Source organism: Alligator mississippiensis, chromosome 11 (genome assembly GCF_030867095.1).
Source record: "Alligator mississippiensis isolate rAllMis1 chromosome 11, rAllMis1, whole genome shotgun sequence".
Lineage (NCBI taxonomy): Eukaryota > Metazoa > Chordata > Crocodylia > Alligatoridae > Alligator > Alligator mississippiensis.
The window spans coordinates 29750589-29774454 of record NC_081834.1 but is presented as its reverse complement, the minus strand read 5'-3'; the positions used below and the strand labels follow the sequence as shown (position 1 = coordinate 29774454).

The following is a 23866-nucleotide window of genomic DNA, read 5'->3' as shown; positions in this document are numbered from 1 at the left end:
GCTGCATAACAAAAGTTTTGACAACTAAATTTACTTTTGTTATGACATAAACCTTGGCATTCTGAACTAAGTTTCAATAGCTGAGCCATAAAAAATATTTTAAATGACAACTTACTTAGAGACACTTACCATTTCTCCTTGATGACTTCTGCCCTGGTGTTGGCATATAAGGCTGTGTACTTGCTAGTTCTGGAGTAACAGATTTAGCTCCATGGTTGGCTTTCACCTTATCTGCCCAACTTACACCTGAGGGAGCCAAACGGGTAGCAGCAATTGTCACAGATGGGTTTCTAAGTTAAAAAAGACAGAAGAAGAAGGAAAGAAGTTTCTAATCAAATAATGGTTTTTTTGGAGATTTTCTTATTTAACTTTCCTTTTTGTGTCCAGGCTTTTACTAACTCAGACTAATGAGCAGCTCCAAAAAATGAACCTACTGGGAACCAACAGAAAGCTCATACTCTGGCACTTTTCAGGCAGCCTATTATGTCCCTCTCTTCCTACCACTTCAGTTTCCAGAGTTAGTTACTACGGCAGCAAGCCGTTTAACTTGAGGGTGGCATGTGGGAAGCAAAGGACAAATCCTCCACAAAACTTTGGCTGACTTGAAGGTAGGTGACTGTATTAATAGAAACAGGCACCCAGAAACAAGCAAACAAATTTTAAAAATATTTTGGGGACAGTCCTACCTTGTCACTAAACCATTCCCAACCATACACAATTTTTGGAGGCCCAAAGTGAGATTCTTTATACTCAAAATAGCAGTGAAATATTAATGTCCCAAACTACAAACTAAAAGGAAGCTAAAGGAGAAGGAATATTTTGAGTATTTCAGTGGTGAAAGAACATGGTGCCCATAAAAAGCATAATCTAAAGCATTAATCTCAGGTTTGTTAAAACAAAAAAGTGCACAAGGAGCACCAGTTAGCCAACTGCACAACTCTCCAAAGGAGGTTTCTGCCAAAAGAGGTTTCTGCCCAAGATGTCCATAGAATGGGCACTGAGCTTAACCAAGGACAGGATGTTTGTCAAACAGCAGGCTTCCACTACATAGCTACACTACACATATCCATCATAATCTCTGGGTTTTAACTATACATCTACCTAAATAAATCCATGATCCATGCTACTTTGTAGGTTGCTATTGACACACACGTTCGAAAACCAATGAACCTCACAATCCCACATTATTTGCCAAAGAGGATGCTACAATAATATTCCATACTAAGCCTATCAAGTGAGGGCTTCCAGTTAGGTTCCAATCTTACACCGAGGATGGCATGGGTGCAGTGTGCACCAGGGAGTTCTCAATAAAGAATGAGGGCCTAAATTACCACACCACTGATTAAATAACTGCAAATGCCTTTAAAAAAAGAATAAACCGAGAGCACTGAACAGTTTTCTTATGATTAGATTGGCCCTGTGAAAATTACTTGGTATTTCTGAGAAGCATTTAAATTGAGCCTATTTATTTTTAATACTATATATCCTTGGTTAATAAACCAATTTCTATGCAATTACAGATCATTACTTAGAAATATTTGATCCAAATATAAACTTAAGGCAACTGAACATTGGAACTACAGTGGCCATTTATCCTTGTAACAGATCTCCTATTTCTTGTTGAGAAAACCATCCTATTGGGGACAGAACTTAAACACACTTGACTTAACTTAAACAGGCCTTTAAAAAGAAAGGCATTCAAAGTATATACATAAAGTGCTTTCCTGAACAGGGGTTTTACTAAGAGCACTGCTGCCCTGAAACAACGTTAAATAATTTAAATGCATGTTTTATTATGTGTCTCCTGCCACATATTGAATTTTGGCAGTTAGCTGAATAAGAGATTCAGTATTGTAATATTAAGTATTTTCTTTCGGACTAATATACATTTTGCTATTCATCAAACTCATAATAATCTCATTTTACATTCATTGTTAGGGATCAATATTTACTTCCTGCACACTCAGCTGGCCACACACAGGTGCATACACAGGCACTTTTAAAATGTCAATTACATATATTTTGACCTTTGTTTTGTAAAAGAAAATGCCTATTAAACAGTTAACATTAAACTGTATTGATTTTTCTATCTTCTGGTCACTGAAACACCAAGGAATAAAAAGTCTAACTAAATCCAAACCAAAAAATATAAAAAAGGTAGGTTTTTTTAAAGCTTGTATGTGTCAGGTACTCTCTCTCTCTCATTTTCACACACCAATTTTTGGGTTCAAATATGGCTTAGAAAACAAATAAAAATACATTAGCTACAACATGAAAATTAAATTAATTAGCTTTTCATCAGAACCCTTACTACTTGGTCTCATACCCAAAATTTAAACTTCTCCGAGCATTTGATGTTACATTGATTCTGTCTGTTGATGGACTTGGGATTACATGGCGTCCTGGAGACATCTTCTTAACTTCCCAAGCCAAAGAAGTAGGTCTGCAAATTCAGGAGATAATGAAATACAAATTAATTCTAAGCAGTCTTGACAACATTTTCAACGGATGCTGTTTCCGGGGCATTAGACTAGATGATCTCCCAAGGTCCTCTCCAGCCCTACTTTTCTATGTTCACCTTGAATAGTATTAGTGAACATTGTAAAACATTATTAAAATTCAGCACTTTGTTTTTATCAAAATCTTATCTGAGGTTTCTAAATTACATCTCAAACCATATTAGCCAGAACCATTTCAAAATAAATACTTTCACTGTTCTAAAATTCAAATATAAAACCTAACATGACATGGAGAGGCACAAAGGAAAGATTTGAGTAGTATGGAAAAAGGGTCCTGAGATACACAGCTTCACAGTTCCAGAGATACTACTACTGCCCATGAAACTTATGAAGTATCAGAGCTCACGTATCTAGAGAAACACCTGAAATGGCTGCACCCAGAGGTATAACTAGATGGCTCTTAACACAGGTGTTAATATACTGCACTAATGGAAGCAGCAATATGACATTTCTATTTTAAGTAGCCTTTTGTGAACACATCTGAGGGCTGGAATATATGTGTCAACTGCTGAGTAATGCAAAAAGGGAGCCATCAAGAGAGGAACTAATAAGGTGTAATAGGATGGTTTGGCTTTTTAAGAGGGAGCAGACAAGACTCTTGTAGAAGCCCAGCTGTGGACAGATAGCTAATGAGGGAGTATCTCACTCGCAGTTAAAAGTCCAGAGGAGAAAGCAGAGCAGACAGGCTGGGAGAAGAAGCAGTTTGTGGGCAAAAGGCAGACTAAAATCCAGATAAACTTGCTGCCAGGAAGGGGATATGCTATGGTACTGAGTCAGAGCTAAGGGGCCCAGAGAAAGGCTAAACGTTTTGTTTGCTGATTTATTTCTTAGCTTGATGCAAAGCCTACATTCGTGTTTAAAGAATTGGGTGAGGCACTCCCAAGGTGGCAAAGCAGCAGGCTCACTAACTTATTTAGAGGCAAGGAAAAACATGGATATGATCTCAGTGCTCTAGTCCAGCGGTTCCCAATCTGTGGTACGCGTACCACCAGTGGTACGCAGAAAACCCGTCAGTGGTACACGTTAACAGATTTATTATAATTACTTTACATGACAAAAATTTGCTGGTGGTACTTAAGGTTGTATCGTTTTAAACTGGTGGTGTGCAATCTGTCAGACTTTGGGAACCGCTGCTCTAGTCTAATTCATTTTCAAGATAGTTGTTTGGCTAGCTCCTCTCAGAAAAATATCTGGATGACTAGCCAATTGCCCATCAAGAATGACAGGGGGCAAGGACAGAGGCCCATGTCCAGCCCCCGCTTTCCCCATGCACTTTGGGTCTGGCCCTGCTCCACCGTTCCCCGCAAGTCTGGGCCTGTTCCCCCACCCCCCTCTGGGTCCAGACCCATTCCCCCCCACCCCCACGCTCCGCGTCTGGGCCTGTTCACCCATCTACCTGCCTCCCCTCCCTCCCAGCTGTTGGCAGGGCCTGGCAGCAGCAGGGCACCATCACTGTGTCCCCCCTCCCCCTCCTTGCCAGCTCTTGACAGGGCCCCATGGCAGCAGCACACTACCCAGTGTCATAGTGGGCAGGGCACCACCACTATGGCCCCCCCCCTTTCCCTGCCGGCTTTTGTCGGTGCCCAGCAGCTCCACGTTACCCCGCATCCGGCCCCACCCCTGCTTCTTGTCCAGTCGAGGGATGGGGGGGGAACAACCCTGCTTCCCCCTCCCCCCGCTCTGCCACACCGTCTTCTGTCTGAATGCTCTTGGACACTCCGATTGGTTGTTTCACACAGCCAATCAGAGTATGAATAAAGCATTATAGAATCATAGGGCTGAAAGGGACCCTGAAGGATCTTCAGGTCCAGCCCCCTGCACGAGCAGGAAAGACATCTGGGGTCAGGTGACCGCAGCCAGGTGATCGTCCAGTCTTCTCTTGAAAACCTCTAGGGTAAATTATTGCACCACCTCTGGGGGGGAGCTTGTTCCATAGTCTGGACACCCTAGTTGTGAAGAAGTTTTTCCTAATGTTCAGGCTGAAACTGTCTTTCAGGAGTTTGTGGCTGTTGTTTCTAGTTTTCCCCCAGGGCACCCTGGTGAACAGCTGCTCACCGAGCCCATGATGTATGCCTCTGATATAGTGGTAAGCTGCAATCAGGGCCCCTCTCAGCCTTCTTTTATTTAGGCTGAAGCGTCCAAGATCCCTCAGCCTTTCCTCACATGGCCTGTTGTGCAAGTCTCTGATCATACAGGTGGCCCGTCTCTGGACCCTCTCAAGCTTTAGCACGTCCTTGTTGAAGTGTGGTACCCAGAACTGGACACAATACTCCAGCTGCAGCCGCACCAATGTTGAGTAAAGTGAGAGAATCACTTCTTTGGTTTTACTGGAGATGCATCGATTGATGCATGCCAGGGTTTTATTGGCCTTAGTGGTTACTGTGTTGCACTGCTGGCTCATTCATGCTGAGGTCTATTGTTACCCCCAAATCCCTTTCATTTGCAGTGCTGGTCAGGTTAGTGTTGCCTAGCCTGTAGGTGTGCTGGGGGTTCTTCCTTTCCAGATGCAGCACTTTGCATTTCTGAACGTTGAACCTCATCTGGTTCTGTTCTGCCCAACATGCCAGCCTGTCTAGGTCTGCTTGTATCTTCAGCCTATCTGCAGGTGTGTCTGCAAACTTGGACAATGGGCTTTTTACCCCCTCATCAAGGTCGTTGATGAAAATGTTGAACAGCACTGGGCCAAGTACCAACCCCTGGGGTATGCCGCTGCCCACATCTCGCCAGGACAACACCAATCCATTCATCTGGACTCTCTGCGTCCTACCCTGCAACCAGTTTCACACCCACTTGATGGCCCTGCAGTCGAGCCCAATATCTTCCAGTTTTCTGACCAATACCTTGTGGGATGTTATAGACAGACAGAAAGAAAGACAGACTAAGGGTTTTATAATATTAGATTTTAATAGTATCAGGGCACTTCTATACTGCTGAGGAGAACAGGATTATGATGAAATGTTGAAGGGAGAAAGATATTGCTTTGTTTGTGAAAGTGTGAACTCCAGGAAATAAAGACCAATTGAGCCGGTCTTTTTTTTGTACATATTAGGTAAAAATCTTCAAATTGCCCAAATGACGAGGAACAATGGTAACAAGCTGATGGAGAATAGGTTTAGGTTAGAGATCAGAAGGCAATATTTTACAGTTAGGGTGGCCAAAATCTGAAACCAACTTCCCAGGGAAGTGATCCTTGCCCCTACCTTGGGCAAATTCAAGAGGAGGTTGGATGATCACCTGTCTGGGGTCTTGTGAACCCAACATTCATTCCTGCCTGTGGCAGGGGGTCAGGCTAGATGATCTGTTCAGGTCCCTCCTGACCCTAGCTACTATGAAACTATCTCCTACAATATTATTTATATTAAAGCCGGCTCACACTGAGCTCCCCAAAGTACTCCCCACCAGAACTGCAGGCTGCAATCCAGCTCATTTAGCTTCCTTTGTCACAGCCATCAAAGTAGCTTCCAATGTATTGAAATTGTTTTTGTTTAATACAGTAGTTCTCAACCTTATTAGACTTGAGATAACCCTGGATAGACTCAAGGCACTCCTCAGAAAATGCCAGCTCTTAGTTTTAACTCTTTTCATAGGTTTCATAGATTTCATAGACATTAGGGCCAGAAGAGACCTCATAAGATCTTTGGGTCCAGCCCCCTGCCCAAGGAGCAGGAAGTCGGCCGTGGTCAAAGGATTCCAGAAAGATAAGCATTTACTTGTTTCTCAAAAGTGTCCGAATAGGTGCTTGCACTCTCTCTGGGGTGAATCTATTGCAGGCCTTGGGGTCTCGAACAGTAAAGTTTTTCTTTATGTCCAGCCTAAAATGGTCTTGCAGGAGTTTGTGACCGTTGGACCTTATCATTCCTTGGGATGTTCTGGTAAACGGGCATTCTCCCATATCCTGATGCACATACCCACTTTTTGACTACTGAAAAATAATAGAGCAGTTTTTCTGTTGCAAAGAACTCACAGACCACAGCTATGGATTTCTATTTGAAATCTACAGGTTTATCTAAACCTAACAGACACACTGTTTGGCACCCCATGGCACCCCTCAAAGGATTTCATGGTGTACACCAGGGTTCTGTGGCATTCTGATTGAGAATATAAATCTAATTAATAACGATACTTCGTCTAAGCGGCTAATTTTATTTTCATAAATGCACAAATTCATCAGTGTGATGAACTCATTTCACAAATTGAAAATGTGAAATGCACAAATTCATCAGTGCAGGGTAGGTTGGGGCTTTGCTCAGGTTCCAGCTGATCTGCTCTGGTGGGGATAAGTCCAGAGTGGATGCAGGGCAGAACTGGGGCTACATGTTGTTGGCAGGAAGGTGCTGCCGAGCACGTGGGCACTAGGTTGTTGTGGGGTGGGGGCGGGTGCCGACTACCTCAAGGAGGGTTTGTGCAGGGGGTCCCATGCACCCCCCACCATACCCACAAAGCCTCCCAGCAAACCCCACAACCACACCTTCCCTCACACAATCAGACACCCCACAAACACCATATCCACCCCACCCCCTCCCCCACAGCCCCCCATCCCCTCACACACACACACACACACCCCCATGTGCTTCTGGGGGGGGGGAGCCCTGCTCACTGCTAAACACCCTCCCCGCTATAAGCACACCCCATACTCACCTCCCATACACTTTCCCAGTGACCCTCCCCACAAACCCCATACCCAACCACACATCCACACAAACATTTCCCCCATAAACCCCCCATAGTCACCCACATCCACACATACCCTCACAATCTCCCCCACACTGCATATCCACACACACACCCCCACAGCTCCCCACAAGTGCCATACCCACTCCTCCATACTCCCCTACAATATACAAGAGTAAGACTTCATTTTGAGCTATTAAGCAATCACCTCTATATACACCACACAAACCCACACAAATCAGGACAAAAATATTTTTTAAAATAAAATTAAAATGTGTTATTGTCAATGTTTGATTTTTTAGCACACAATTTGTTTTTTTCCCAGGTACAAGATGACAAACCCCCTTCCCAAAAAAGGAGTATTTGGGGGGGCAAGGAGAAGAACTTCTGGTAGCAAAGGTCAAGGGTTAGGGGGGTTGGACTTCCAGTCCTAAGATGGCGACCAGGAGGCGGGGCACCTGTCAAGGGGCAGGGCTACCCATGCAGCCCTCGACGGCTCACCAAAACTCATTAAGCAGCCCTCCACCCAAAATAATTGCCCACCCCAATCAGAGTGCAAATAAAGCATTATGGACAGACAGACAGAAAGACGCATGAAAGTGGGGGAAATTCAAGAATTGCTGCATGGAAGTGGGGGAAATGCAAGAATTGAGGCCCCCGGTTTACAAACATCTCAAGCCTTGTTCCTCCCATACGTATCAGACTGATCACTCCAGACATGAACGATAAACTGCAATGAGCTAGTAGTTCCATCTTCCTAGCAAGCTTTCAAGTACTATTGCTTAATACAACTGTGTATCTCTAGCCTGTAAGGAATGTCCCCTCCCTCACCTTCTCTCCCCAAAAACTATCAGACTTCATGATAATTTGACCCCACAAGAAAAAATCCTTCTCCCAAACAGGTGACTAATTAGACCCACAACACTACAAAATGCAGGTCTCCTACAGCTAGCAGGACAGAATGCAGGTCAATTAACAAGAGCCAGAGAAACCTAGGGAAGCCTATGTGGAGAGAGGTGCAAGAATCAATCACCTGGCCCTATCCCTTTGCTCCAGCCAAAAGAAAAGTGGAGGACCTCAGGAAGAAGTAGGCAGTACTGTACGTAGACTCCTGGTGGCCCCGGGCAAACTTTTAGTATCAGGCCCCTGTTCGTCAGTGATAACGATAATAATAATCGGACAGTGAAAAAACAAACCAACCATTTTTGAGACCCCTTTATGTCCAGGACCCAGGTGACAACCCTATTTGCCCACACCTGTGTCTGGGTCTGGTGATAGGGACAACCTCTAAGTTTACAATACATACACTTCTGCTTTCCTACTCACTCCCCCTCCTGGACTTCTTTACATTTTCTGACATCTACATAAAATCACCTTTTCTGTTGTACACAGTTGCCAGGATATTATTTTAAACAAACAAAAAAAAGGATTTTTAAATGTCTGGTGTTGGCAATACACCCCTCTGCATTGGAGTGAATTTCACAAAGGAAGAGTATTAGGACATAGATGGAAAAAAAATCTGCTTACCGGCTTTGAGCATCTGCTTTCTCTAGTTTTTCCTGTAGTTGTATCCAGTCAATCAATGCCTTGAAATCTCTTACATAGTTGTCTAGCATCATTAGGACTTCCTGGAAAAGAGCAGTCTACATTAGATATTTATATTTATGACATTAAAGGAAAGAAATAGTATAGGAAGTAGGGAATTCTGCAAAAACCTAATCAAAATCTAAATATTTTACGTTAATAGTTGAAGTGGTAGAATCCACTATAGGAAAGATTGCAATCATTTTCTTTTCTGACCACGTTTTAAGTTGATAATAATTTTCTGAAACATATACCTCTGGGGCTGAAACATACCAATCAGTTTCTGATGAAAGTGGAATTCTAGAAAAAGCTTGAGAACAAACAGTGCACACCTTCAGGGTAAACAGAACATTAAAAATACTTAGCCCATCATAAATAATTCTTGTGACCTTTTTGACAACAACAAAAAAGGCAAAGGATAGAATGCTGACACTTGGCAAGGCAACAGGTCTTACTAAGCATAAATGTCTTTGAATGTCAGTGATTTTTTGTCTTTTTCTGAAACATTAAAAAAATATAAACTAGGTACGTGCCGTACACAGGTTTCTACATAGGCTTTTTTGTTTAACTTATATAAACTGCATAGTGAAGGAAAATAGCACTGCACGTATTTTCATAATTAATTTGGCTGTGGAATAAAGAGTGCAAAAATGTTGGAAGGGCTACTGCACATTTTGTAAGGTGAGAAGGAGGGAGTCTACTCTGAGAAACCATAGAACTTTAGCAGTTGGGGAAGACAAAGCACTTTACATAGTTCTGTAACTTCTCAAGTACATAACAAAGAATCTTCCTGCACAGCTCTTAAATTGGTGCACAGAACTAGTGCCACATGATATTCTATTCTGCTTTGGTATCAACAAAATTATATTATATTATTATTACAGAATCTTTATTCTGGGAACAGTAATTACTGGGAAACAGAAAAAGGTGTCGGCTTGTAAGCTGAATATTTGTGGTATGATGTTATTGTGACACAGGATATAAGGTTTATATGCACTTTTCTGACAATAACTGCATTTCTTGTAAGCGACTATATTCCAAATTCATGACTTTGGAATCTTCAGGTATTATGTATGCTGTCCTTATATTTTAGCAATTCTTTCATTATTTTGGAAAGATACTGTTGGATGAAATGTTGTTATTCAAGTATTTATTAAGAAATTTCTTAAGTTATTCTAAGTTAGCTACTCCAATCAGACAAACTTGAAGCCAGCCTTACACTGCACATTAGATTTCAGTTTACATAATGACAGTCTTGAGTGATCCTGAACCATCTAATAGAAATTATAATGCATGTGCTGACCCAGTACAAAAGAATGTCATTCCACAGATATGTAGATCTATAATGCTAATTTAATATAAGTTCTCACCTCTAAAATATATATATATATATATTAAGGACGTTGTAATAATGCAAAACAGCATGAAGGGTCTTTATTCCAACCAGTTGATTTGTTTTTAAATGATTCATCACCCATTAGTCTTCCAATCTGTTTAGGCTTTGGAAGTGTATTACTTAGACCAAGGTTGCACTTAAACAGTGAAAAACATTACAACTAAAACAACAATACCCCCTTGCAAGGCCTGATTTTCCTCTTTACTCGGGTAACATTCCTATTCATTTCACTATGATTAATAAAAAATAGTGCAGGACTGAGCTCCTAGCACTTTCTTTTCCTTTTTTTTCTCCTGAGCTGACAGCTGGCTATACTTATGAAGAAAAACTTGAAGCAAATTATTTCATTCTTTAATTCAGAAAAGTCCATTTCAACCTTGTACAGAGGGGCAACAGATCACTCATACCCCAGGAAGCACTCAAAATATGACTTATAACTAGGACAGAAGTAGTGCATAGATCATATAGTAGACATATGCTTCCAGATGATTCACTCAAAAGAAAAGGGAGAAAGAATTTAGTGACAAATACTATTAAAAATATTTTTAAATACCAAGACTGTAGATTTGTAGGTCACCTTCTAAAAATATAAAGGCAATTAATGCCACTGTAAAGGAACAAACTCATTCCAAATAATGTCAAAAAAAGAAAATTGCATATTTCCGGTTTGTTAAAATGAGAAAAAAAAAAAAATGAGAAACCTGTCCTACTTTTCAGAAAGAAAACATGATAAAAATAACAACAATAATAATCATTGCACAAATTACGTCTGAATTGAATAAAAGCTTGTAATTGCTTCGAATTGTGAGGTTTAATTTTTAACAAAAGTACCAGTAAAATTTGCCCCTTTTATCTCCATTGGCAATTCCTTACATCTTATTCCACACACTTTCATCTTACTGGAAGTTTTGTGTTCAAAACAAATGATGCCTACAAATGTTTTTAAGAACAAATACAAGTGGAAATTCATATGCATTTGTTTAAAAAATATTTATTTAATAAAGGAATAGAAGCCTGTGCAACACACATTTTTATGCAAGGATCTAAAACTTCCATTTGAGGATACTCACACAAATATCCTCCTAACTGGAATATACTGCAGAGCTATACATGCCACAGCCTTTGCCATATATAATTTCCACATACATCTGGAAAATTGCATAGTTCCATATAAAATTAAGCAGCACATCATTGATACTTTACACACACACACACACACACACACACCTCCATTTTGTGTTCCCCACAAAAAACCCTATTTTTGTGAAAAGGCTATTTGTTTGCAGTGCCAAGGTAACTGGCAAGAAAAGTGTGCTACAAGACATGAATCACTTAAGCATTTTAGCCAGCCCTTTTCCTTCAATTTCACTAATAAAATTCCACTTTCTAATTTAATCCATCTCAGTTTTAGTCAGCCATTTTACCTTATGCTGAATGTAATTAACAAGAAGAGACCAGAAAATAAAAAATAAATTATTCTGAATTAAATCTTAAGTCTGTCACTGAGACTTTTCCCTACTGAAAACTAAGTATGAATTATACTTCTGAACCTGGTTGGCACAAAGAAAATACAATAAATGACTTAAACAACCTATTTTAAGGAATGTTTAGCTACAAGTTATCAGAAATGATCAGAGCAGTACCATGCAGTTGTAATCTGAGTCATGTTTTACGAACAAGGGAATACAAACAAGACAAGCAGCTGGAGCGGCCCCTATTCACTGATGCACATCTTTCTCCCTAAAGCTATGAAGGCCATTTTGTCAAGCAGGATGAAGCAGAACAAAAGTGGCTCTGAAAGCGCCGTTACAGGCATCCAGATAACTACATATAGATGTACAGCTAAAATTACCAATTAGTTTACCAATTGGCTGCAACGAATTCGATTGGTTTGTAATTAATTCTGGTTACTGGCGCATACAGCAGGACGGTTGGCGCCATCCCTTTGTCCTACTGACACACAATACTAGTGCTCAGGGCCCTAGGGTCTTGGACATCAATACAGCTCTCTAGTTCACCTACAGTACCGAGTGTAGTAGATATACCCTATGGTGCTGAAGCAGTGGAAACTTGTACCACTTGAGAAGGTGCTGACAAAAAGGAACCTTTATGGGGTAGACTGCTGCTGCACTAGAGTCAAGACAATTTTAAATCCCATTATTTTTCAAGGTCATGTGCATCCCATACCAATTTTTAAAGGGCCAGTGCAAGCTAAAAACAAAAGCCTGAGATTGGAGATAGAATTAAAACCAATGCCTACAGGAAATTTAGTAACCTGCAGCAAGAGTGCTTAAAATATCAAGGTATCTTTTATTATACCAAATAAGTGGAATATCAGATTTACCCAAAGAACCTTGTCTGTCCTTAGACCAACACGGCTACAACCTATACCCGTGAAGATCTTCCACCACCCTTCTAATGAATGGTCACTTGGGCACACTTTCACTTTCTACTTAAGTGCTTTTCCCTTTCTCTACAATCATGAGCTTAATTTTCAACCATTACTATGCTTGTGTTTTTCCTTGTTTTGTTTTAATTGGTACTTCACACTGTTCTTCTAGTACTCATAGCAAGAGTTTTTCACCACTTCTCCCCATCTATCCTAAACAGCTTAGAGAAGCCTTACGATGAAGAAGGAATCATGAGCCTGTTAGCCTGTAACTTGCATGACCTATATGGCTATGTGCCAAGCCTTAATGAGATGTGAACAACTGAGCAAGCTGTGAAATCATGATCTGATTTACAATAAACTAGCATTAATGAGGTATAAGCAGCTGAAAGCAGACTGTTCCTACACAAACTAGAAGACAGGCTTAAATCAATTTAAGTGGCACCTTTAATACTGACCACCAACAGAATCAGCAAATGGCCATTGTGAACAATTTGAATGGCTGCCTGCCTTAGCTGTGCTCTAAGATACCTACAGCATCATCCTTAAAAACTAACATCAATACTGTATATTTTCTGAAGGGGAAAGAAAAAGAATTTGATTTCAATCAGTGTGTCTACAGTTTGTCCACTGAGAAAGCTATTTAAATTTAGGCAGTGGGCAATACAAGATGCTGCAACACTTAATACATGCTGATCTATAGTCACTAAAACATTGCATCCTATAATTCATTTCACAAAGACACATGCAGACATATCTTTTCCAGGCATAGCAAAATCTTAACGTCATTGGAGTCAGATCAGATATTAGTAAGATCCCATTATTTTTACAAAACATATTATAGTTTATTGTCTAGCAAACTTTCTTTTGGATTACAGAATACACTTCCCTAGTTACACTGCACAGATCAGGCTTCACAAGTGGGAAGATGATCAGCCAAAAGGATGGCTTCTGTCCAATTCATCATGCCTCCTAAATTATGCACGGATTTCAAGATGTAATTCAATGCCTACCCAAGTCAGAAATAATGTACATCCTTTTCACCAACTGCAATAGGCTAAAGGGATGGAGCAGAGCAATATGGAGCAATGTCAAGGGTGGAGAGATGCAGTGGCAGTATGAGAGATCATAGAAAAGCAACTCCTGCTTCTATATGATTTGTGCTGTGATGAGGATATGCTGTGTAGGAACATAGGATTTCCATATTGTTAGTACTGATCGGCAACAGAGGAGTCCTGAAGACTCAAAATCTTTTCCCAATTCTGGAAACCAGGATTGGAAATTTCGTGAGATTCCTGAACTCTACAGAAGAATAATCCATAATAACTGGTACCAAAAACATGTATTATCATTTTTAGGAGGAGAGGAAAAAAAGAGACTATTTGGTTTGGATACTGTGTAATCATTTTGAAATAGTATATTTTCCATTCACTCTCCCATTCACAAATACATAACAAACAAATAAACAAGATGGGAATGGTGGTACTTTCCTAACAGCAACACATAGCAGTGAAATGAACTCAATTAAGACATAAACATGTTATTCCAAGGTCTGCAAAATTTAGACTATTTTCCCCCAAAATTCTTTGTTAATTTCGGATGATACTTACACAGTTCATTTGGAATTGCAGGTTTGTCAAATCAGAGGTCATTTTTCAGTTGTTCTTGTGCACAAAGGCTAACCTAGGATTTTTCTTTTTTTTCTTAATTTAGCTAAAAAAAAAAAAAAAGTCTGTTTCAATTTAATCTCTGCATCTTAGACTAACCTGAAAAGACTGAATCAATTCAGCCTTGGGCTTTTTGACTATCTGTACTTAGCCCCTGAGTGTCTCTCTGATCTCCTTCTCCTGCTTGATCGGTTGCTCCAATTTTTGCTTCCTACCTTATCTGCTGCCTGTCCCCACAACAGTCTGCTGCATGCCATACATACAGGCTGACTGTGCCACAGGTTGGCCACCCCTGTGTTAGGCTATCCAGTTCTTAAAACCCTAAGGAACAAATCTTCAAACACAGCTTCCAAAAATGAAGTCCAAAACATCAAAAATACCCTTTAACTTGCTACAGGTCAAGCAGGGGACACACAGGCATTGTCAATATCTTACTACTCTAAGGACAGTAAATAGTTGGTAAAAATATGCACAAAATTGAAGGAAGAGGACCGTGCCCCACACTGTAGAAGAAAATATACTTCCCTCCCCCTGTTGGAGTAGAAGTGGAAGTCATTCTTAGTCAATCTAATCAAAAACCCTTGTGCCATCCTCAGTCAATAAAAAATTGCAGTAATATAAGCTTTAAAAAAAAAATCCTTAAAAATACTGGTGGCCCTTGCACCATTCTAGAATCCAAATGTTCAGTGTCCCATATCTGCTCTCAATTTCTTTCCTCATCAAAGCAGCTATTCAAGAACTTCAAACAGGAATAGAGTTAAAAGGATTAATATGTACCTTCAAGGGTATCTGGCTTCCAACAAATCTCACACTGGTTTTATACCTAGTCTTCATTGACTTTTATTTACTCACACTTGGTTTACACTGGAGTGATTAATCATTCTGGGAGCTTTAGTTAAAGTGCCCCCACCACCATTTTGAAACATGAACACACTGAATACACGATACAGAGGCTGCTAGAGCATGTTAATTAACACACTCCAGCAGACTCAGTTAATCAAGTCTGCTCATATACATGCTAATTAGCATGGGTTAACGCAGATGTCCAGCACATGTATAGGTACCGACAGAACTGATTTAGGTCAAACCAGTTTATGGAACTTCTGTCCTAGACCCCCTCCTGGTTCAAGTTAATTCACAGTTCCCCAGCATCCCAGGATGCTTTGAGGCCCTGGGCCATGCTATCTGCTCCAGCAGAGGGTTGGCCCCACCCCCTCTACTCAAGAGCCGGAGCACTATCACTGCTCCAGCTGGCTGAGAAGGGAATGGGGAAAAGGAGAAAACCTGGAATTGGACCTCAGCCAGGGTCTGTCTCATGGAGTGGGAGCACCCCCACCCAGACTTTTCCCCCTCTCCCTGCTGGAGCAGATAGCTGGCGGGGGGAGGGGAGGCAGCACATGGCTAGGCCCTGGCCTGGGCTGACACACTGACACTTAGGAGGGGAAGGGGTTTAAACCCCACTCCTTGGCCTGCATGGGACCCCAGGGGCAGTCTGCCTGGCAGGGATGAAACCACTGACAAGTTTTTCCCCGCTTCCCACACAAGCAGAGGGGAGAGGGGCTGTTGCCAGGCCTGGCCTGGGGCCAACATGCTGAGGCATTTGGGGGCAGAGGGGTTAAACACCTCCCTGTCCTGCACCAGACCCCAGCTGGGGTCTGTCTGGCCATGGGGATGAAGTTCTTCCCAGGCTTTCCCCATTCTTCACTCAAGGAGAGATTGGGGTGGTATGACCAGACCCCAGCCCAGGTCTGACACTCTAAGCCAGAGGAGGGGAGGGGAGTTTAAACCCTCTCCCTCCCTCCATGTGCTGGAGCAGGGCCTGGTCATCCCCCTTCCTGGGCCCCCCCATCTGCTCTCCACTTGAGCAAGGAGCAGGGAAAAGCATGGCAGGGGCTGCCCCCCACAACTGGGCAGACCCCGGCTGGGGATCCAGTGCAGGGCAGAGAGGGAGTTTAAACCCCCTCCTCCTCCAGCATGCCAGGCCAGCGCCTAGGCACACTTCTCCCACTCTCCACTTGAACAGAGAGCAGCCTGGCAGAGGTTGCTGTCCCCCCCCCCAACAAGCCCCTGCTGGGGTCCCATGTGGGTCAGGGAGGGCATTTAAACCCCCCTCCTCCCACATCATACTCAGTGGGCCAGCTAGGACCTAGCCACACACATCCCTCTGTTCAAGCAGGGGGGGAAGCCTTGGAGGGCTTTTCTCCCAGCTTCCCTCCCTTCAACAGTGGCTTGCAGGCTGGGGGGGGGGGGGGGGAGGGGGAGGGGTATGATCTAGCATCCACAAGGTTTTGCCCTGAGCCATTGCAAGCATGTGGCTGCATTTCCAGAATCAAAAGTGAATGTCTGTTCACTTGCTTCTCAGTTCAATCTATGCAGTCCAGACTAACCTTCAAAAATTGAACTGATTCATCCTGGGCTTTCTGACGGTCTGTAACTTAGTCTAAATTACCTTTGTTAATGAGGAAGGAGGCTAAGCCATTGAATGACAATCAAGGAAGCAGACAGAGAAGGCTCAGCTACACACTAAAGCACTGCCTTTCCGCAGAGAGAAACTGTTCTACATCTAAAGCCAATGGGTCACCAGGAGCCCGAGGCACTTGCTAGGTTCCACTGCCACAGCCCCAACTACTTGGCCACTGGCCCTGCTACCACTGCATACCCCATGCCAGATCCAAAACTGGAGCTGTCACCGCTATTTTCTCCATGTCAGAGGCAGAGCTGCTGGCTCTGCACAAAATGTGTCAGTGGCAGCAGCTCCAGCTGTGCCATGGGACATGTGGTAGAAGTTGGAGCTGCAGCTGCTGCCACATGTGCAGGCAGGAGCTGGAGCTGATGCTACCAGAGCCAACCCATGCCTTCAGCTGGATCTGACCTGCAAGAAGCCCCATAGTTCTGGCCCAGGACAGGAAGTAAGTCTGACACCCCAATCTAATCTAATCTAGGATCTCTCACTTCACCTGAGGGATCACGTGGTTTATGAAAAATACAGCAAGAGAATTATATGCAATGGCTAATGGGAAAATTTATCACCCTCTTAGCCTTTGGGGTAGTTTCAAAACCACTTTGTCTTTGTTTAATACACCAGGAGAAAGATCAACCACACAGGTTGCAACTCTCCTAGCTCCCACAGAAGCAATCTTCTAAGAGAAACAAAGACTATTATTCCAGAGGTTCAAAGACTGAACGTATCAATTCAGTAACAAATCAATTCTACACCAAAAAGATTATTACAGTTTATTTGTCAGTTGATAATACTTTCAAATATCTAACTAAGTGAGAAATAATTAGAGACAGAAGAAACCTCAGCCTGGTAGCTGGTAGGAAGTAATAGATGGTAGTGGCTCTATCCTGCAGCTGAAGCTACACGTGAACTTTTCAAAAACAGTAAGCAATATCTCCAAAACTGAAACTACAAAATAAGTATTTTCTTTTGAAGCATATAACATTATTTTAGATAGTTTTAAATATTAGCAGGATCTTTTAATTTCTTTGGGAAAAAAAAGTTTTGCCACCAAGAGAGACAGAATTCAAGCTGCTAGGTGGAAAATATTTTAGATAAAGATGGAGAATCCAAAAGTATCTTTTTTTCAGAAATCCAAGACTGAGGAGGAAGGTGGAAGACACACTTGAGTAAGAAGAGCAGATCTAAGCAGAATACTTACCATATTTTCATAAGTAACATATGTTACATTAAATTTACCAGGCCCTGTCTTGATGCATCTTTCTCAAGCCTTTGGGTATTCAGTGAAAAAAGTAAAGTGACACAGTATACTTCTCCCCTATCAAATGTAGAAGTTAAGGTATCTGATGTTAAATGTAGGTGCTGGCACTGTACACAACTGTGCACAGAGGTATCCCAGAAGACCCACAGGACCCAAAAAAACCAAGGCTGTTCTGATTATGACTTTTTTTGCAGCCGGTTGAATAAAAAATACTGAGACTGAAGGTAGTTGGAAAGGTGGAACTTTGCAAAGAAATAATTATTTAGGGCTGTACAAAACAGCATCTTTTAGTTTTGACTTCTGTTTCAACGTTTCAACAGGACAGTGTTTCCTTTCAAGTTTTGTTTCATTCCAAAAGCACTGTTCCATTTTGTCAAACTGTTTCAACATTTCACCCATAGGCTATAATGGGGAAGCATGAAACCGCCTATAACCTTGTCATTTCTTGCCTGATTCGATGAAACTTGCATGGATAGTATCCCCTGCTAAGGCCATGAAGCCTGCCAAGTTTCAAGGAGATAGGTACAGGGGTTTCTGGGAAACTGCACCTCAAGCTGCTGACAAGCAAAACTCGTGGGGGGGGATGCGTGTGCGCACACGTGTGAGAGAGAGAGAGAGAGAGAGAGAGAGAGAGAGAAGGTGAACCCTCACTGGCCCTGAGACCTCTATACAACATGGTAGTGTGCCCCAATGAGGTCTCCTCCTCCCCTACAGCCTCATCCCGGTCCACCACTTTAAATGACAACAGGTAATAACTTAGTAAGCAGCACAGTAGCACCAGCAGCATCTCAGGCAGCTAAACAGTCACAGCCAATATCAGAGCAGTCCTTCCCCCTCTCCTTACTTTGTTTCCCTGCAGGCAAGCCCAGCTTCAGCTTCGAAACTCTAAACATTTCAAAAGTTTTGAAACATTTCTCCTGCACTCATTTCATTTTGAGGCTGTTTCGAAGCCCTTCATTTCATTTCAATTTCACTGTTTTGAGCTCAAAACGAGTCAAAACAGCGTTGAAACGAAACAGCTGGTGAAATTTTGCACAGCCCTATTGATCATTGCCATGATTCTGTTTTGTTTTGTTTTCTAAATCATGATTAGGCAAAAGTTCTCCATTGCTCTTGGGATAAGGAAAATAATAAGACTCTTTTTTTTGCTATTATTTTTGTTAATCCCTAGAAATATTAAATATTTTTGTGAGATCTTTCCTTCTGGCCCACAAAAAGGAATATCCAGATTAATTAAAAGTTCTAAAACCAACCTACAGTTTATGAAAACAAAACAAAACAAGAAAGCTTCAACCGTGCTTCACATACTATGAAGAATAAAGTGTGAACAGCAGAGATCTACTTGTTCTAAGAACTTGAAGGCCATGGTATCCAGAAGTAATCAATTCTGTTCCATCAGAACAGATAATACTACCTCCTGTGTTTAATATACTGCTTTGAAATGTAAATTATGATTAACTCAGATTATTTTATGTATTTTATGTATCCAGACCATTTAACTAATAAAAACAATTTTAAAACTATTGTTTTTGGGCCTTTTAAATGAATTCTAATTTCCATCAGAATAGATTTTGAAATAAATCACTATGTAAAAAAATAATAAATAAAAAAGAAAAGCATTATTCACCATTTTCTAATACCATAATACATTAAAATTAAGTCCATATGAGTAGCTAGTCAGCTGGAAAATTGCTTAAATAAATGTGCATAGGTATTGAATATTCACCTCACTTCAAAAAACACCATCCCTGATTTAATAAAAAAAACCTACATTTTTCAAGTTTAATAAATTATCTTTTCTTTAAATAAAAAGAAGTTTAAACAAAATTTAAAACAATGATTTAAAGCAAGCACAAAATAGTTATTTAAAACACAATTCAAATTGAATATTTAAATCACTTGGATTTACCTTGAATATTGCAGAATAGAAAATATCCATACAATTTAGCACTACAACTTTATTTCCTGTCTGATCTTATATTCATTAATCCTTATTTAAACAAAATAAGATTATTAAAGCTTGGTAAATTTTGTTTCTTAAAGAACCAATTAAACCATTTTCATTATATTTTAAGTATAAAGCATCAAACGCAATATCAGGACATCAATCTGTGGTTTCAAATACCTCAGTTCCAAACCATTTAGCAAGATATTGCCTTAGTCAATGTCCAAAGCTTGGAAAAAATATACACAACCACTGATCTTCTTACACACATTTCCACTGTTTGCATCTGTACCACAACCCTTTCGTCTGCAGTTTCAACCACAACCAGTCACCAGAGCCCTGTCCCATTTGGAAGCATTAAACATTATCCTCTCTGACAGCGTAATCAATAGTCATGCGCTCCACCTCATAAGACTGAATAACTGCAATATGCATAATTTTAAAAAGTTTTCAAGCTATCCCTGGTTATGCTGAAGTTATTAAATGCTGGTAAGAGTGTCACATGCTACTTTACAAAGACATAAATCTTTTACTGTAATACAACCTTTTGCACAATTAAAATGTTTAAAATAGCGCACTATATATTTTTGCTTTTTAAAAATATTTGGATAAAAATAAAACAATACAAACATGAAATAATAAAAAAATCAGAACAAATGAATATTTATTAGCCTTATATTGATATTTTTAATTAAACTCTGCACTTATTAAATCTTATTTTCAGATAATTTAAAAAATAAAAATATGTATATGCTATTATAAAGTCAAAGGGCACTTCCAAACATAATGAGCAACATGTTGTTGCCCAAAGAGTTTTCAAAGAACACAGACAAGAAAAACAAACATAACAATATGGAACAACATGTTTTTGTTTCTCATCATCTGTGTCTTTTAGTACCTCCCATACAAGTAGACTATATATAATTTACTTTTCAACTTTGATTTGTCTGATCAGTAATACAAGACAATTCTTTTTTATATCAATAGTCTGGGCCTCCTCTAAACATACCCAACAAGTACTACAATGAAAGCTCAGAAGTAAAATTAATGATACTTTCACTTTTAATATAGACTTTACTTCAAATTCTGTAAAGAGTTCCAGGTGTGTGTATATGGTGCTCTAAAAGCCAGTTCTCACCATTCTCTCCAGCACCACCACAGAGACCAGGCATAAAGGAATCCAGGCAGAAGCTTCAGCGGCATAGGAGGAACAAATCATTGGCAGCTTTGCTTTTAGAGAGGCTATGCTGCTCAGGGACAGGAGACAGAGGAGCAGCAGTGTGGCAGCGAGAAGCCCCCATGGGCACCAAGGATGCCAGGGGCAAACCCGGGCATTCCCGGGGGGAGTGAGAAAGCACCCTGCACCTCGGAAAACTTACCGCCGGGACAGGCGGGAGCAGAGCACGAGCCATGTGAGCTGGAGTTACACCAGCTCTTCAAGTGGCTGCTTCCTGGGCAGGGCAGCAGCCAGCTGATTGCGGCAGCCAGCTGATTGCGGCAGCTGATGCCACCGCTGCAGGGAATTTAAAAACCCCGCCAGAAGCCAGTGGGGAGAGAGAGGAAGCCAGCTGGGAGCACACTGAGCAGGCGATGGGCTCCAGACACTGGCTGTGGTGGCCCGAAAGACACTGCTCCGCAGCAAAGGAGAGGAAGCAGTTTCAGGCATTACGCTGGGGACAGACAATCCCCAGTCCTTCAATTTTGAAGCATTACAGAGGCATCTCTCTTGGAGGGGGACACCAGACTCCTGGGGCTCACCCCCTTGGGATCAGGGGCTGAGGCTCCAGATGTATCAACATCCAGGTGACGGGTCAGATTGCCAAAACCAATGCCAGATCCCATAGAAAAGAGGCCTATGTAGATCATCGGGGCAAAGAGTGGAATACCCGAGCAGTTGGCGAATGGACGGGATGTAGAGGAGGCAAAGCCCCGAGGAACACAGCAGCACACTTGTAAGTACCCCATCTTCGGGTCGATAGGGAAAGAGAATACCACTGAACCCTCTCCTTCTCTTCAGATGCCAACAAATCGTGGCAGCCGAGTTGGGGGACCCCAACCTAGGGGGCAGTGTTGTACTCACAGCACCTACTTGAGGCGTGACAAGCAGTCATTCCTTTCACCACAAAAAAGGAGGATCCTCCCCTAAAAATCTCTACGAATTACAGGCTCTTGCCAGGATGTTGCCTCCATCAAATGTCAGGGATATTCCACCCTGACGGAAGCAGGGACAGTTTCATGTAAACTTTTAAAGTTGAACTTTACACTGTTTTAACATGCATGCACGCACACACACACACAAATTCCCTTTTCCATCACAGCAGCTCTCCAGAAAGGCAAAATTTAGGCTATTGCCTCGATCATATTAGAAAACATATTGAAAGAACTCTGTAAGATCAACAGCGTATGTTTAGAAAATCTTGTATATGATTAACCAATTATACAAGTAGAATTAGAGGAATATATTCAGAGGCACATACAGGGTAAATTAGCCACCTATAACTGTTCTCTGAAAGGTAAAAAGATGCATTAGATATGAAGCCCTGAGATCTCATACTTTCAGAGAAAAGCTTTGCTTTCCAGCATTTAAAAATCTTTTCTTAAAAGCCCCTGCTGCTTTTGAGGCAGCAGTCACACACCAGAGGATGTATGATGTGCTCCCACCACCAGTTTCTGCCTATTTGAACAAGCAAAGTCTTTCCTTTTTGCCATTTCAAATGCCTACTATTTTTTGCAGGACAGAAATCATTTCTTGACATTTTTTGTCTCTATTTCCTATGCGTTGCCACTTACAAAAGACTTTCAACCTGTTTAACATTATTACTGCATTTTCTTGCATACCACATACCCCAAATAAAACATATTTTGGGGGGGGAAGCTTATTTAAGGCATGCAGGCAGGCAGCCCTTCTACTAAATAAGGCAAATCATACCAGGACTTCATACACCACATCATTTACCTGTCCCATTCTGAGTCCAAATAAAGATCCTGATCCTCTTTTAGAAAGCGCTAAAAGGACTGGGGCCCAGCTACCTGAGTGACTACTGCCTCTATGTAGTATAATATGAAAGCTGCCTTCAATTAAGGCATGATGAATGTTTTCTAGAGAAACCCTTTTGAAACATGCACATTAATGGCATACTTGATCAGTTTCTTATGTAAATGTTCATCCATATGTGGTTTTAAGACAAATTGGTATTATTCCATTTTCCTCCTAAACTTTTTGTTAAGGTTAATGTTTTGCATAAAGTAGAAATAACACAATACCAAAATATTTTAATATTAGTTAGGAATAGGGTGACCACATGGGACAATGTGAAATCTAGGACACCATGCTGCCCCCACCTACCCCTCCCCCACTCTCTTAAGGCTGGTGAAAAAACAGGAATCATTGGAAATGGGATAAGAAAGGCACAGCTGAATTATGGGAGTGAAGAGGAAGTAAAAATGTATGCCGTGTACTGGCTCACCATGACTTTAAAAAGACTCGGTTCTAAGGGGAACTGCACTTAATGGGTACTATGTACAGGCGACTCTTGCCATTCGCGGGGGATACGTTCTCGTGTCCCCCATGAATGGCGAAATCTGTAAGTAAGGCACTGCGTTCATCAACGCAGTGCCCTTGGCAGCTAGGGAGGTCGGGGCACAGCTCTGGTGGCAACAGTGGGAGCTTGGTGGCAGCAGCAAGCATGGAGCTCCTGAGGAGCTCCCGTAAGTGTATAAAGTGTATTTAAAATGGGGGTTCAACATTCCTGAATATATGAAACTGCGAATGCTGAACCCACAAATAGTGAGGGTTTCCTGTATCTTATTCAAGCAGGCTGCACTAAACTATCTTTGTGGTTCTGATCTATGCCTTAAAGCCACAGAAAGGAATCAATGGAGCATTGGGGAATAAGAACTGGAGGAGGGAGATCCAAAGTTCAAAACAATGGCAGTGCTGGCAAGTAAGCATGAGTTGAAAAAAGAGTTGAAG

General features: G+C 41.4%; 1 protein-coding gene across 6 annotated transcripts in view; it reads right to left on the bottom strand.

Annotated features, from left to right (window-relative positions):
* The window catches only part of SCAPER (S-phase cyclin A associated protein in the ER), a 372539-nt gene that overhangs the window by 295475 nt on the left and 53198 nt on the right, over positions 1 to 23866 (bottom strand). For 5 of the 6 annotated variants that reach the window (XM_059714759.1, XM_014606103.3, XM_006261352.4 and 2 more), the window contains exons 6-8: positions 8718 to 8818; positions 2327 to 2443; positions 130 to 290 (exon numbers count right to left, since the gene is read on the bottom strand). In XM_059714759.1, coding sequence (XP_059570742.1) covers positions 130 to 290; positions 2327 to 2443; positions 8718 to 8818 — 379 coding nt within the window. Of the gene's footprint in view, positions 1 to 129; positions 291 to 2326; positions 2444 to 8717; positions 8819 to 14169; positions 14194 to 23866 lie in introns of those variants that run through there. The other variant, XM_059714760.1, reaches the window with a different exon arrangement.